The sequence below is a fragment of the Centrocercus urophasianus genome, unplaced genomic scaffold, assembly GCF_019232065.1.
Source record: "Centrocercus urophasianus isolate 14NV4802_14NV808 unplaced genomic scaffold, USGS_Curo_1.0 seq_12, whole genome shotgun sequence".
Lineage (NCBI taxonomy): Eukaryota > Metazoa > Chordata > Aves > Galliformes > Phasianidae > Centrocercus > Centrocercus urophasianus.
Window position 1 is genome coordinate 55,397,059 of NW_024884364.1, and position 15,379 is coordinate 55,412,437.

The window sequence follows — 15,379 nt, forward strand, 5'->3', positions numbered from 1 at the left end:
TTATTTGGATAAAGTTTATTCAAAAAGTGAGTCGTAGATACTGTCCTTAGGACCAGACAAATGCCTATCCTAAACCCTAAATTCTACTGGGAAAAAAAAGTAGGTTTTTGTGAATCTCTTTCAAGTCATACTGAATAGTTGAAAACAAGTATCAATTTCCTATGTAACTCTTCTCTGAGGACCAGTTTATATTATATGCCTTTATATCTTGGAATTACTGTAGACTTTTCTCTCTTTCAACTCTTCTGCAGGTCACGGCCTATGGGTATGGCAATACGGTGAGAAGAAGAAACCAGTTTTTGATGTTCCAGGACCTGATGGCAAATACTTGTCTCCTGTTCTAGCTTCAGTGTATTTATTTCTGACAGCAATCATAGTTTTTCAGGTATCCAAGTTGTGCAAAATGCCACCTGTATTTATGATTTCCTATGTGTGTGGGGGGTGTGTAGTACCCCTTCTACCACTGAGAAGATAATCAAACAGTAGAGATGTATTTAGACACTTTAAATTTTAAATATAGAGAATGCGATAATATATAAACAGAAATCTAAATGAAAGAAAGTAAATGGTCTATTCACTGATGAAAATTGAAAATTTTTTTTGAAAACAAGCACACTGATCACACAGTAAGGTCTCAGGGCTACAATGGCCTTGGAGAAGAAAAACACTTGAAAACTAACCTTCCCTAAAAGACTCAGGTGTTCTATTTTATTTTAAACAAGTAGGAAGAGATAGGATTCACCTGAAAGAAAACAGGCTTCATGCTTCATATGCACCCACTGTGAAACACATCAAAGATGTGGGGTACCACTTTGAGTATGGTATGAACAGAAGTTATATACATTTTTAACCACTTTCCAGAAAATGTGGTTCTTAACTCTGTGTCAGTGTGAACAAACATCTGCAGGCTAAAACTGAGATGCAAATTAGATATTTCATGGAGTTTTGACAAACCTTAAGAAACAGCTGGAAATCTTTTCTGGAGAAACTTCTCATATCTCTTTCTTCAGAAATTATTTTTTTTCTTCATTCATTTAATCTGCAGTGCAGATGCCAGGGCTAAAGAAATCATTCCTATGGAAAGCTTTACACATCTCATTCTGTTTTCTTGTTGCTGCTAAGGGAATTTGTAAGCAGTGTATTATTTATGCAGAATAAATTAATTCTATTCTTCAAGTGCAAAACACATTTACAGGATTCTGACTGCACTGTCTTTTTGTTTTGCTTTGTTATGTTTTCCTGGCCAGTTTCAAGCACATCTTATTAGCCCAGAAAAGTTCAATTTCTGTCCAAGTTTTGATAATCACTCTTCCAGACATAATAATGGATTTCAGCTTTGCAATTCGTGACGTTTTCTTAATCTGATACAGCAGATAGACTGTTTTCAAATGTGCTGATAGCTTCACAGTAGACATTTAAAGTACATAGCCTCTTTGCATTCTAGACTACTGCCAAATTAGATTTTTACAAATTCAGTCTGTTTTCTCCTAATTCATTTTATTTTTCTGTGTTCTAGGTTATGATTCCAATCTCTTTGTATGTTTCCATTGAAATAGTTAAAATCTGCCAAGTGTACTTTATTCATCAAGATAAAGATTTATATGATGAAGAAACAGACTCTCAGCTGCAGTGCCGAGCTTTAAATATCACAGAAGACTTAGGTCAGGTGCAGTTTATCTTTTCAGACAAGACTGGGACACTTACTGAAAATAAGATGGTTTTCCGAAGATGCACAGTTTCTGGAATAGAGTATTCCCACGATGATAATGGTGAGCTCATGATCTTGTTTTATATCTAACTGCTGTGCTTTGGTGAAATCTGAAGTAGATTAAGAAATTGCTGTAATCTTGAAAAAGAAAGAAAAACAAAAGAAATTGCATGTATCCACTCAGTATACTCCATAATAACTGTTTTCATGTAATTATATTTTGATGACTTTTTCAGCTAGTAAAGGCAGTCTTTTCAGAATGTTCTCTAACATGGACAGTATGTTGTCAAGACAGTTAGGGCTTCAAGCTTTAGCTTCTGGTCTTGTAAAGCACTTCAGCCCATGGCTAATTTAAGCAAATTGGATAGTATCACCAACACACAACTGATTGTGTGTTTGAAGTGTACAATGCAAAGTACCAGCTTTAAGTACAGCTTTAAGTATGCAGCCAGATCGGTCTCAGATTGAATAGCTGGAATAAGAAAACATAATAATATAACAAAACATAAACAAGCTTACTGGCTTTTATATTCACAGGAAATGTAATCTGACCTAAGATCATATTTTATGTTACTTTTGTCGGTTCTTTTCCGTGTTCCTGTGTGTGTGACAGGTGTCTGCATTAAGGTGACTCCATTGCAATTGATAGACTATGCCCTAGTGTCAGCATTATACACTGAAAACTCATTTTTGGTCACAAGGGAAAATGGGGATTGTCATCTCTGTGTCATCTCATCACCCTACCAAAATAATGAAGTGATTTCCTGTTTTTTGAGTTGTTTGCAGTTAGTGTCAAGCTTTTTTTCTCTGACGTTTTATTGTTACTGCTTTTTACATAACAGATTTTAATTCTTCAAATCATATTCTGTCTCTGTATCAGAAAATATCAATAGCTATAGAAATGCATTCTTAATTGCAAAAATTAGATTTCTTAGCAGAATATTTACAAATCATTGCTTTAAAATTTTTTCTTGAAAGCCATTACAGAAGTTCAGCTTGCAAAAAAAGATACGGAATAAGAGAAGTAATCAAAATAGACTGGAAAAATCTAAAAATTTTATAAGATTCCAAGATGATAAATAATATTTTGAAGCTTTGGATTATGTGACAATTGTTCTTTTTTTCTCTTGAAGTAGTGCTGACATTTTGCATTCTTCTTCAGAAAAACCAAGGTGTTTGGGTAGTCTTATTATGCCAGTGTTAGAGAAATAAGAATTAAAATAGAGAAGATTTCCTGCCTCTGTACTGTAGGTAAGAAAGAAAGGAGAGTTAGTATTAAGAGCAGTTTCTGGACTCCTAGTTCTGCTCTCAGTACTCCATGTTCATCCTTTTTTTTTCCTTTGCCATTGATTGTTTGCTTGTTTGTACTAATTTCAGAATGCAGGAATGATGATGGTACTGCCAACTAAAACAGTGCTGAAAGTGTATTTTTATGTGTTGAATAGCATCAGTGGAAGCTGAGCTCAGGCTCTTGAATTTGAGGCTCAATGTTCAGATCTTCTTTTTCTCAAACATAACGTATTTAACAGAAATCTAAGTATGTATGCTTTCATTTCATTATTTGAGGTTACAGTAAAAGCAGTTCACTACAAACAAAAGTATAAATTAAGTAGCTAAATAGGCTAAACTAATTATTTTTTTCTGTCATTCATTTCACTTACTCCTATGTTTAGGCTATTTCTAAATTCAGTTGGTATAAAATCACAGACATAAAGGTATTTTAAAAATGATATTTTGTTTACACAAGGCATTCTAAACTTTATTTCTTCTCCTCTACAGAAAATAGAACTTTCTCTGTCATTTTATGCATATTTAGTGATCATTTTTACTGCTTTTGTTCCCTATAATCAAGAAATAAAAATGATTCTTCATTCAGGCTTCATTTAAGCTGTTTGCCTGTCTGATTTTCTAACCATATCTTAAATTCTTCGTTGTTTAAATCTTTTTGTTTAGATAGAATAAGATGCTTACCACAGCTCATTCTTTATAAGAGGTGCATCAATAACATTTCATTGCTCTGTGCTTAATTGCAAATTATTTGTCAGCTGCTCTTCAGTGTTTATACTTGAGTATCTGAATTCCCCTCTGAGGTTTTGGGACATATATCTGTTGGATGCCTTCCAGCTTCCCTCCTGAGACTTTACTGAAGACTTCATGAGTTAGGAAATTCTAAACATTTTGATTTGGTAGGTGATATGGCACTGCCATATATGCAAGAAAACCTAATAAAATGCATCTACCTTTTCTCATCCACTTCAGTGATAATCTGGATCTTTCCTTATCTGAATGTTATTCAGGCATAGTGATTTGTTGCTTGGAATCAAACCCTTCTTTCAGTCTTTCAAATGAAGGATTGTATTTAAAATTTTCCTACATAGATCAAGATACAAAAACTGAAGATAGCAAGTCATTTTCTACTGTAAAACAGATTATGGAAATCCGCTTGTCCAGAGCTCTCTGGCTTAAGTTTGTTATTCTGCTGTGGCTGGGTAGCAGTGCCTGTTATTACAGTTGCTTGACCCTTCCCATGATAAGATCCTTTTTTCAGCTATGGATAGTTTTACAAACCTTTTAACTATTTGGTTAAAGTTTCCCATGCCAGATGTCTGCCTCAGGCATGAAGTCTGGGAGAGTAATTTCAGTCAGAACAGTTCCGTTCAGCCATATCCAAGAGCAAAGCTAAGATGCAATGCATTTTTTCCCATGCTAAGAAGTTCTGGCAAATTTTACTCCAAAGTTATGTAGAGTCCCTATATTCTGAAGTTCAGCTACGCGTACACAGTAAGGGGGAAACTCGTACCTAGAGTGACAGATTGAGGTCTAAAATTTCCATGCTTTGGAACTTTAATTTTCTGCTGAAGTATGGGGTTTTTTTGCATAATCTAGGTCTGTTAATTACTCAATCAGCAGATTGTGCATAGTCTTCACAAATTTTATGCATGCTGCGCTGTAAGCTTTTCTCCCTAAAATTTGTTCAGTTATGATCAGTTATGCCATTCTTTTCTGTCCTGCAGGCATTGTTATCCTGCAATTGTCATCATTGTATCTGAGTTTTTGCCACTAACGTGTCAAGCGATATGTGACACTCATGATGTATAGCTTCTTCATTCCTTTTTCCTACCCCTATATGCACAGCATGCAATTTGTGTGGGTGTGGGGATTCCTTAAAAGGTGTACACTGTGCTGTGTTAAAATTGACATTTGGGGAAGCATGTCTTTTCTTCTTTTTTTGAGTGGTGGCAGTGTCCTCATTTTCTCTGGAATTTTTTTTCCACAGTATCATATTAATTTACCATGTAAAAGGTGAGCCTGATGATTATGGAGAAGTGTTCTGTTTTGTAACAAAAGCAGGCATATTAACTGTGGTTTTCATTACAGAAACTCATGTGGACCACACGCAGGGCTGAAGTAATTAAATGTTTCTAAAAGAAAACACAAAATCCTGAAAAAGACAATACATTTTCTAGGCAGTGTAGAGAGCAAGCAGCAGTTTTGTAATTTGCTGGAGAAGACATTTTCTTGCAGAATTCTGTATTGGCTCTAAGTTTCTTACAGGGCTAGTGGCACTATGCCTGGGAATATTGCATTGTTTTAGTCTAGACAAGAGGTGACAAAAATATGAATAATAGAGACCAATAAATTCCACCAGCATGGGACAGAATCTCCTAGCCAACTGGAGGTAGTACAGACTATTACTCATGGTATTTCTATGTGAGAGCTTAGCACCAAAGAGGATCCAAAAACAGTTGTGAAAGCTGTGAGGGAAGGTGTGAGTGTGTTTAGCAACTGTTCCATGATGCAAGCTCTATCAAATATACATCACTGTTAAGTGCACCTGTAGCAGTCTGGTATAGATTATGCAAAGATTAGGATTGAACTGATCAGTGAGCCTTCTGGACACAGTGTTGACAGAGGTGGGATTTTTGTTACCTACTTGAGATATTTATGTGGAAAGTAGTCACCTAGTAATTTCGCAGTTAATAGTTCATCAAATTTGTTTTACACACCTATGTTTATTGTCTGTTAGATGACTGTTTCTCTGTGGTTTAGAATTCCAAATACAGATGAAAAGAATTCCCATCACATATCTAGATTACATGTTCTCTTAAATCAATTTAGTTCTTGAATTAGAGTGAGTTAATTAAGAGCAGGATATATCATGGACTTTCCAAGTGGAAGAATGAGTGCCTCATTCATAAATGTCCTCAGCATTTATAGAATACCCGTTGGCACTACGCTCTGGTTAATTCCCAGGAATTGATGGAGTTACATTTATCTTAAAGACAGCACCTTGCTGTGTGTTGCCTTCACAGTCAGTGATGCTATAAAGGAGTGCCACATCACACCAAAAAAATAAAAGTTCTTCTAATCAGTATTTCCTCGTAGCCCAAAAGAATATAGGCACAAAAAAACAAAGACTTATTGTCCTATATGTAAAACTGCGTTGCCGTACCACAGCTTTTCCTTTCAAGCTAGTAGCCAGCTCCTAGCAGTTCTAGAAATTGGACATGCCCCAAATCTATCTGCTGGTTCCAGGGAGAGTAGGTGCCCAAAAGCTGACTGTGCTTGTGAAAGTCGTTATATGATTTAGCTACAACCAGATGCTCTTGGCCTGACATTTGTCCTAGATATTTTCCAAATGCTAAATGAATTGCCTGTTGTCTGTGGGGTGTGATCTCTGTTTTTCTAGTTTTAGCCACCCATTGTACGGAACTTCTGACAACACACAAGTTGAACCTCCATGAATGCAACCACACAAATCTGAAAAAACTAAATATTTTCATTCTTTGCAATTTTTCTCTTTCCTTCCAATGACTGAAAAAAACTCTAGAGAACCGAATAGAAGGATAATTTTATGGTAGTGAAGGCAAACGGTGAAAACCCAGTGATTTTTCCTTGGCTAGCCAAGTTTCTTAGTCACTGAATTCAAGAAAGAAAGAGTTCTCTTCCACACTCTATGTTTTCATGCTAAAGATTGGCCAGCAACTACTTTTCACTGGAAAGTGCATTATATGGAAAAAATCTTTTTCTTAGTTTGAGGGACTGTATTGTGGTGAAACTTTGTTGTTCATTTTGTACATAACCAAAAGACATTGCCACATCAGAAAATTGAATTGAATTGAAAACTGAATTTACTAAACAAAAAAAAAAAAAAAAAAAGCATAAAAATGGGTAAAACCTTTTCCCTAAATATGGCTGGTTCTTCCAGAGGGACGGTTCATCTGCCTTTCTTTTCCATCTGAAAATCTTCAGAAATCAGGAGGGTCCTTTTAGCTTTTCTCCAGAAAGATCGAAGCAATCAACAGAACAGGCACTCTGTATAGCTTGTTTGTAGTTTCTCTTTACATTTGTTATTACTTTCTGGAGAAAAATTATTGGAGGATGTGGACAGAAGCAGGAGATGTAGAACTGAATACTCCGGGAGTGTTGTATTTTGAACTCCTAAGCAGTAACTAATGACGGAGAGATTAGAGACAGGTAATAATTTCCTCTGAGCGTGTATGCGTGAGTATAGGTATGCCTGCACTCAAAATTGCTCTGGAAAATCTCTAGGTGGATAGAAAGAATCTCCATTTCTAAGTGGAGTAAGGAGTTCATGATGAAAGACTTCAATGTATTCTTTTCATACCCACGCAGTTGCCAAGAGTAGAGAGGATGGAAACTCTTCATGTTTTATAGTCTCAGGACTTGTTTTTATGGGGAAGCTTTTGCAAAGTAAGTTATGTTAGCACAGTTCATACAAATTTTTTGCATGCTAGCTGCTTGTCTGAGGGTTTTTTTAGATACTAGAGAGAACTTCAAAGTGAAATAAGCTTGCACTCATAAAATCATTAGGAAATAACATAGAGTGAAGGCATCTAGTCTTACTTCATGATAACTCAGTAGCATTCTTATCCAAATGATTGGGGATACATGGTGTTACTCCATAGGAAAATCAGGACCCATACACTGACAGCTGAATTAGTCTGGTTTAAGGGGTCTGCAGTTTTATTCTGCCCAGAACAAATTATTTTATGGTTTCCTGATCACATTTCTCTACTTAGTTAAGCATTTGTCTGCGTGGCAGTGATGCTTCCATCAGCCTCTAAGATGGATGCCTCATGGAAGCATGGAAGATAACTTACGAAACAACTGAAGAAGATAATTGAAAAATAAAAAATAAAAGAGTTTTTAACACAGAAATAATAAAAGAGTATCTTAAAATACTTACCAGAAGCTATAGGAATTTTAGTGACAGCTTACTGCTGTCTTCTGAAAGATGGAGAGTCCATGGAATAAGTATTAATTATCCTTTCTTCGTGCTGTAAATATCAAGTGAACAAGAGGACAGTTAAGTTAGACTTCCATGCATTGCATTGCTGTGTTTTGCAAAGTGTTTATGTCTCTGCCTTTAATAAATAACTCTCTATCAGACAAAAGATCAAGGCTGCAAATTTTCAGTGCTGAAGCTGAAAAGCATCTCACAACAATGTCTTTCAGGTTATAATATTCGTAGGGAAAGGTTCTGAATTTGAGAGGGCTGAGTGGGTGGAGAGAACAGAATGTTCCCAAAGAAGCACGCTTCACACAGTTAAAGCATTATGAACCTTAGCCATAACATAACAATCACACTGTGTTTCATTATTTCTTCAAACTTCTTAGTTTTTGTTGCATAATATGTTAAGACTGCACTCGAGAAAATGTTAAAAGGTGCTGTGGCCTTTTTTTTTTATACATTTGATATAAAATGGAAATAATACCCTTCATATCAAGCGAGCTACATTTGACTTGCTTAAATGAGATTCTGGTCTTGTATCTTTTTCTCTTTTTTTTCCTCGCTGCAGCAACAATTAAATGAATGTGCTACAATGAAAATCTGCATAGAGAACAAAACATAGCTTAAAGATACACAGACAGATTACAGTGTGTACCAATTCACTATTGGTATAATGCTAATAAAAAAGGCACATGCTGTATTAGGAACCAGTTTCTCCTGTGTTGACTAAACAAAATATTTTTGGATGTAATGTAAGAGTAGTGAAGAATACAGATATATGGTATGCAAGCATAAGTGTATATTATGCATGAAATGCCTTCTCTTCTTAACCCCATTGGTTTTGTTTGTAAAATGCAGCCATCTTTGGAGTCATGTATTTCAGCTTGTTTCTGGAGCAGAAGCTTAAATTAGATATGATTATTAAAGAAAACATGTGGCCTTTTTTCTCACAACTCTGCATGGAAAAAAATATGACTAACTGGGTACCACCTTTTGCAAAGCTGGAAAGAATAATTGTACCCCGTTCTTTCCCTGCCAAGGAGTATTCCCTCTTTTGGCAGGGAGTGCAGCATCCTGTCAGTCTGCCATTCAAATGCCCACATCTGGAGTAAGAAAAGTTATCCCTGTAGCAAATACAAGCTTTAACTGTGCTTTACCTGTCCACACAACACCAATTCTCCTCGAAACTGGGTTTGCTGAGGAGGCACTGGAATGTGCTTAGGATTGATTTAAATCTCAAGTATTGCTAATTGCAAAAGTCCATTCTGTTATGTCATCTTGAGCAATGTTTTTTGAACCTAGCACTTGCAGGATGCAGCCTATTACCATGCAACAGAAAGGCCAAGGAGACCAGTGACAGCCCTAATTTTTGATCTATCTTCTAGATTCTGTTATCTGCGTCACAGTAACAGGAGAAAGGAGAAGCCAGTGGTGCTGTGCTCTTCTGTTTGCAGCTGTATGGCTCTCTGAACAGCTGTTTGCTGGGAACCTCTTCCACCTCCTGCATTTCATACTAAATATATGTTCCAAATAAATGTGAAAAGGCCTCCAATCTATGATTCTGCACAGGTAGACCTATCACCATAAAGCGTGTGCAATCTGATTTCAGCTCCTCCTGCTGCTTTCTGACAGTTAAAACATGTTTGAAAGTTACAGCAGATGGCGGGGATGGTTTCTTCTTTGATCATAAAGCAAGCCCCATTAAAACGATCATGCACTGAACTCACTGTATCTGATGCAAGATTTTTCCTGGGAATATGTTTTGAAAGAAAAATCTCCATGGGCAATTTTTCCTGCAGAATGCCTGAATAGTTGACGTACATGCTAATGATCTATCATTTGACATAGGAAGATCTAATTTGTTATAACATGGAACTGAAAGAGAGCAGAGCGAAAAGTATATAACTTGCATTGTACCTCTGCACAGTGTGGATTATTTTGAGAATATAATGAAAAGCTTTTTCATGAATGCCTAATGAAAGAATAAATAGATACCTGTTAAAGTGACGTGTGCCTGTTTAATGGATGACAGAGGCTATTAAGTGCCCATGATCTTTAGGAATGGAAAAATACATTATGTATCAGTTTAGAACTGAATGGAATCTATTGTTAGATGGGTTGGATTCAGGTCTGTTTTGCACTTTTCTTTTTTTAAATTTTTTTATTTCTACACATCAGACTGCCCAGATTCGTTTCTAACTGTAATTGTTCTACTTGAAGTCTTCATTACCCAAGTTCTCCACTGTAATATATAATTTTTAAAAACAGGTTCATTCTGTTCACACAGTCTGATACTGATAGGACAAAGGAAAACAGTTTGAGAGGAGATTTATATTGGATACAAGAGCAAAGTGGCGAGATACTGACATAGGTTGCCCGGAGAAGCTATGGATACTTGGAGGTGTTCAAGGATGAACAGCTTGGATGTGGCCCTGGGCAGTCTGATCCAGCGCCTGATTTAGTGGTTGGCAACCTTAACTGCAGCAGGGGCATGGGAACTGTGTTATCTTCGAGGTTCTTTCCAACCTAAGCCATTCTCTGATTCTATGTAGAAGTGGAATGAGTGGTGCACTGCACAATAAGCATTGCACCACAAGCAGCATTGCCTGTCATACATGTCCCAGGAGAGGAGACAGACCCCAGGCTGGGGTTTGGTTGATTTCATCAAGCTGAACTATGGAATAGCCTTCAGGAGTGCAGTGTGTTACCGCAGAGTCTAGCTGCCTCTCAGTCTCATGATGAGGGAGGCAATGCGCTGCATTATGTTCCTAATTATGTTGTCTGCACCCTCCATTAGAAGGTACCATGTAGTTAAGACTAGATGTCTTCTGTTATCCCCTGTAATGGAGTCGTTCAGTATTGCTCCAAAGGTATAAGAATAAAACCAGAACACTTCACTGAAGTCAGCATGTCCTTTTTCCCTCTTTCTCAGCAACATTTAACAAATGCAACTTTTCTCCCTTTGTATTTTTATTGATAGCCAAGCGCTTAGCTATGTACCAAGAGCCTGATTCTGAGGAAGAGGAAGCAGCTCCAAAAGGAGGAACTTTATCCCAGCGTGACAGTATCTGCAGCCATCAGAGCATCAAAGTAATTCACAGAAGCCAGAGCACCAAAACCCACCGCCGCACGGGAAGCAGAGCTGAAGCAAAAAGAGCAAGCATACTGTCGAAGCATACTGCATTCAGTAGCCCAATGGTAAGTCATGAGAATTAAGTGCACACTGTCCTATATCTTTTAACAGAGTGATGTCTTGAAAAGTAAGAGATAAAGAAATCTGTACTACATTGCATACCACTCAGATTTCATCTTGGCGTTTTTTCTTCTGCACGTGTGTTTTAGAAAAAAAACAGAACTTTATATTTCAAAATGTGGGTGAGTGTACACCCTTTCAACTTTGCTTTGATTAATTTATTTTATGGTGTTATTGGAAGTTTTATGTGAGCTAAGTGGTATTAAGAGAGCAGTGAAACCAAGTCTTGTCTACGAAGGGATTTTTTGTTATCCTTTTGACATAAGTGAACCCTCAAAATAAACTACAAATACAGGCAAAGAAAGAAGCTGCTTGCACTGGTTGAGCTTCTTGAGTTTAGTCAGGAGTAAGTTCTTTCAATACAATTTGAAGCTACACTTCATAAACATACAGTTCAGTGGTTGCTCAGACTCATCAGCTGCTGAGCATCAGCAGATAAAATAAAATTCTACTGAAGAAAAAACCTGAGTTCAGTTTATCTTTAGATCTTTTATATCCTAGCATCTTGGTATCTTAAGAAATACCAGAATTTGCTCTGACAAGAAAAAATCAAAGAAAAGTGCTGATGAAATAAAGAGTACTCTGCTTTAGCATAAAAGACCTAACAAACCATGCAGAATGTTCTCACTGGACTGGGGGGTGGGAGGAACAGTAGTATGAAACTCTTCCCCTATTCACTACTTCCAAAGTAGATGAACGTTGCCAGTATAACAGTAGTGAAAAAGCTGACAGCATAATTACTCACATTTCCATTTCTATTAGTATCCTCACTGGAAAGTGTATATTTTCTATGTGATGCGTGAGTTACAGTCCTCTCCATCTCAGCCCTGTGGTATGAGGCCTTCATAAAACTCTTGGTATTGACACTGCTTTGGGCACTTTGATTGCTCAGTGCTACTTTGGAAATTTGCAGAATCACTGATATTAGTCATTGCTTTTCATTGTTAGGAGAAGGACATCACACCAGATCCTAGCTTGTTAGAAAAGGTGAATGAATGTGCAAAGCATCTGGAGATCATGAGGGGCCACGAACAGCCATTATCCCATCTGAGTCCAGAACTGTGTGATATTTTTGACTTCTTCATTGCTTTGACTATCTGTAATACCGTTGTGGTTACTGCTCCAAATCAGCCCCGACAGAAGGTAGGTTAAAGGAACAGCAAAATAGAGTTTAAGGTTTGTTTGAATTTATACTAATTTATCACTTAAGTTGGGGAACTGAAAATGGCTTGTTCTAATGAGAAATAACTGGAAACTAAATGTGGGACAACTCTTAGAAGTGCATTGTGAATGAACAGATTCAGTCAAGCATTACTTAAATGCAATATTTACCTTCAGGGTAAGACATGCTTTTGTCTGCAATTTTAAGATAGTACTGAAAATTTCCTGAGTTCTTGAAATATAACTTAATTGATAAATGTGTGTATATATATGTGTATGTACATACATCTGCATGTAAGTATGTATGTAAATATGCAAGTCTGTGTGGAAACTGATTTATATTATGCAAGACTTATCAAAAAAGAATATAAGCTGTGTGTAGATTTTGTAAATGTGAATTAAACTAAGAATAGGGTCAGATGTTTTTTTAAAAAGAAAGTATACTTGAGAAACATTGCACATATCTTTCACATTGTCTAAAAAATGTCAAGCTCATTGTGAGAAATAATGATTGTTACTGCTTAAATCAACCTAAACTAAATGAATGAAACTTCAACAATAGAATCCCAAGACAAAACTATAGTAGAACATATTATTAAAGCTAGCCCACAGATTGAATTTCCATTCTGGAGAAAAATCTGAGATTTATTTCTTTTCGAAATAGGAATAAGAAGTGAAGTAGTCTGCAAAATCACATTTTAAATAAAATGAGGTAAATGATAAAACTGAAGCAAACTGAATCCAAAAGAGAAGACAGTGGAAATTATTTATATCAGCATGTTGCTGTTGAAGGCGTCATTGACACTGGCCTATTCTCCTAAAACTTTTCTGATATCACACTTCTCAGTACAAAACTCTTGAATTAACATGTTTTTTACTGCCTGTACTGAAAATGCACAAAGAATGGCAACAGCCTTTGAGAATGTACTTTGGTGGTGGTCCAACACCAATAGTCTATCCATTAGACCTATCTGAAAAAGTGAAAGAAGTAAAAATAATTTTAATGCAAGTATACGTACTTTCATGCAGAGGCACAATTCTGAAGTTCTAGGTCTTGCTGGGTTTTTTTGCTATTAAGTTCATTTACTTTCCCTTCTCAAATTGCAAGTGCCATTACTTTTTGCTCACAAAGAAATTCTGTTCTTAAGTTGGAGCTACTTAGGCTGAATGTCTGAATTCAGTGTCTAAATTCCAATACAGCTTTCCTTCAGGTTTTGTTTTGTTCATTGTCTTGTTTCATTCTTCTCAAGGTTAGAGACCGATTTGAACTAAAATCTCCTGTAAAAACCATAGAAGACTTCATCCGACGACTCACTCCAAGTCGCTTGACCTCTGGATCTAACAGCAGCAGTTCATCCAGCCTAGCTACAAACAAATCAATGCATAGATTTGGTTTAAGTGTCCTTTCATCCACATCTACTGAGAGCACTTTATTAAAACTGGAAGAGAAGCTGGCATACTCTGCACAGATGAATAACAATGGCTACAGCTCCCAGCAAGGCAGGATGGCTGTAGGGAGCGGGCCTGAGGAAGGAGAGCTCCGTTATGAAGCAGAGAGTCCAGACGAAGCTGCTCTCGTCTATGCAGCAAGGGCATATAACTGTTCTCTGGTTGGAAGGCTGTCTGACCAGGTATCAGTGGAGCTACCTCACCTGGGAACATTAAACTTTGAAGTATTACATACATTGGGCTTTGATTCCATCAGGAAGAGGATGTCAGTAGTGGTCAGACATCCTCTCACGGATGAAATAAATGTTTACACTAAAGGAGCAGATTCAGTTATTATGGATCTCCTTCTGCCTTGTTCTTCAGGTACACCTCTTAGCTTTGTAAGAGTGGGGGTGTGGGGAGGCGGTTCTCCTTAATTGCTGAAAGATCATGTCTTGCTGCCTTTCCTAGCAACCAGACCTGCCTGGTTTTGTTGTGAGTACGTGAAATGGTAGAAAGGCAGCCATCTCTCTTCTTTTATAGCACTTCGTTGTTATAGCAAATTTTCTTTAATTAATGACTGGTTCTTTGCCTTACAAGAATTAATTACATCAGTTTCTGTACAGGAACTTTTACTAGCAAACTTTATTTTGAATCTATTTCCTGAAACTCTCCCAAAACAATTTACATTTCTTGAGGAGAACGTGCCCAGCAGTGCATAGCTATTTCAGTATTTTATATAAAACTCAAGCAGTTCCTACTCCAGCTCCCTTATCTGTTTCACCTATGAATCTTTACTTTCTTTTGTAGTAATGTATTTGCATGCATCTGCACATTTACATTGCGTTTGACTGTGGTGCTAAAGGGCAGTGTGAATCAATCAGCCATTGGAACAGAAAGGTAGTGGCAAAATAAGGAAAGAATCTGTTCAGTTGAGACATCTTAAATTGTGTTAGGGAATAGCTATGATCATAGACTGCTTCTCCAGAGTCTGCAACACTCAGGTATCTCATGAATCAGGAGGAACATTAATTGCTGCTAATTATGAGTTGGATTCAAGAAGAACCCTGTAAGCTTTCAGAAGTTAGCGTAAACATGGGAGTGCCAGTTTGCATGAGTCAGTTTGAATCTAATTTACTGTATGTTCAACACTGAATTTAATTAAGTATTTAAGGGTTACCCCAGTATGAATGGACAGAACCCGAAAGTGCTGGAGGTGCTTCCTGTGTGTCACTAGTGCATTGACTGTGCGGTTACTCTGACATTAGCCTGGAGTAAACAATTGTGAAAGGCTTATACTGTGCAGTTTTAGTTTAATGAAATACAGAAAAATGTTGGTGGTAGTTTTAAGTTTATAGAGACATAAATCAAAGCAGAGTCAAAAAATTAGGAACGACTTGTCTTCAACTAACAACAAAATATTCATAAATAATATTCTGGTTAAGATCTGATATCAAAGACAGTACTGAGAACATCTGGAAAATTGTTTCCCTTCAGAGTATTAGAGAATTTGGATACTCAGAATTACTAGTAATATACCTGGAAATAAATGTTTGGAAACAAGTTCTCAGAA

General features: G+C 36.8%; 1 protein-coding gene across 1 annotated transcript in view; it reads left to right on the top strand.

Annotated features, from left to right (window-relative positions):
* The window catches only part of ATP10A (ATPase phospholipid transporting 10A (putative)), a 108,206-nt gene that overhangs the window by 69,046 nt on the left and 23,781 nt on the right, over window positions 1-15,379 (top strand). Inside the window, exons 6-10 of the mRNA XM_042810381.1 lie at window positions 252-385; window positions 1,517-1,769; window positions 10,945-11,162; window positions 12,166-12,360; window positions 13,629-14,190. Of these exons, the coding sequence (XP_042666315.1) occupies window positions 252-385; window positions 1,517-1,769; window positions 10,945-11,162; window positions 12,166-12,360; window positions 13,629-14,190 (1,362 nt within the window). The remainder of the gene's footprint in view (window positions 1-251; window positions 386-1,516; window positions 1,770-10,944; window positions 11,163-12,165; window positions 12,361-13,628; window positions 14,191-15,379) is intronic.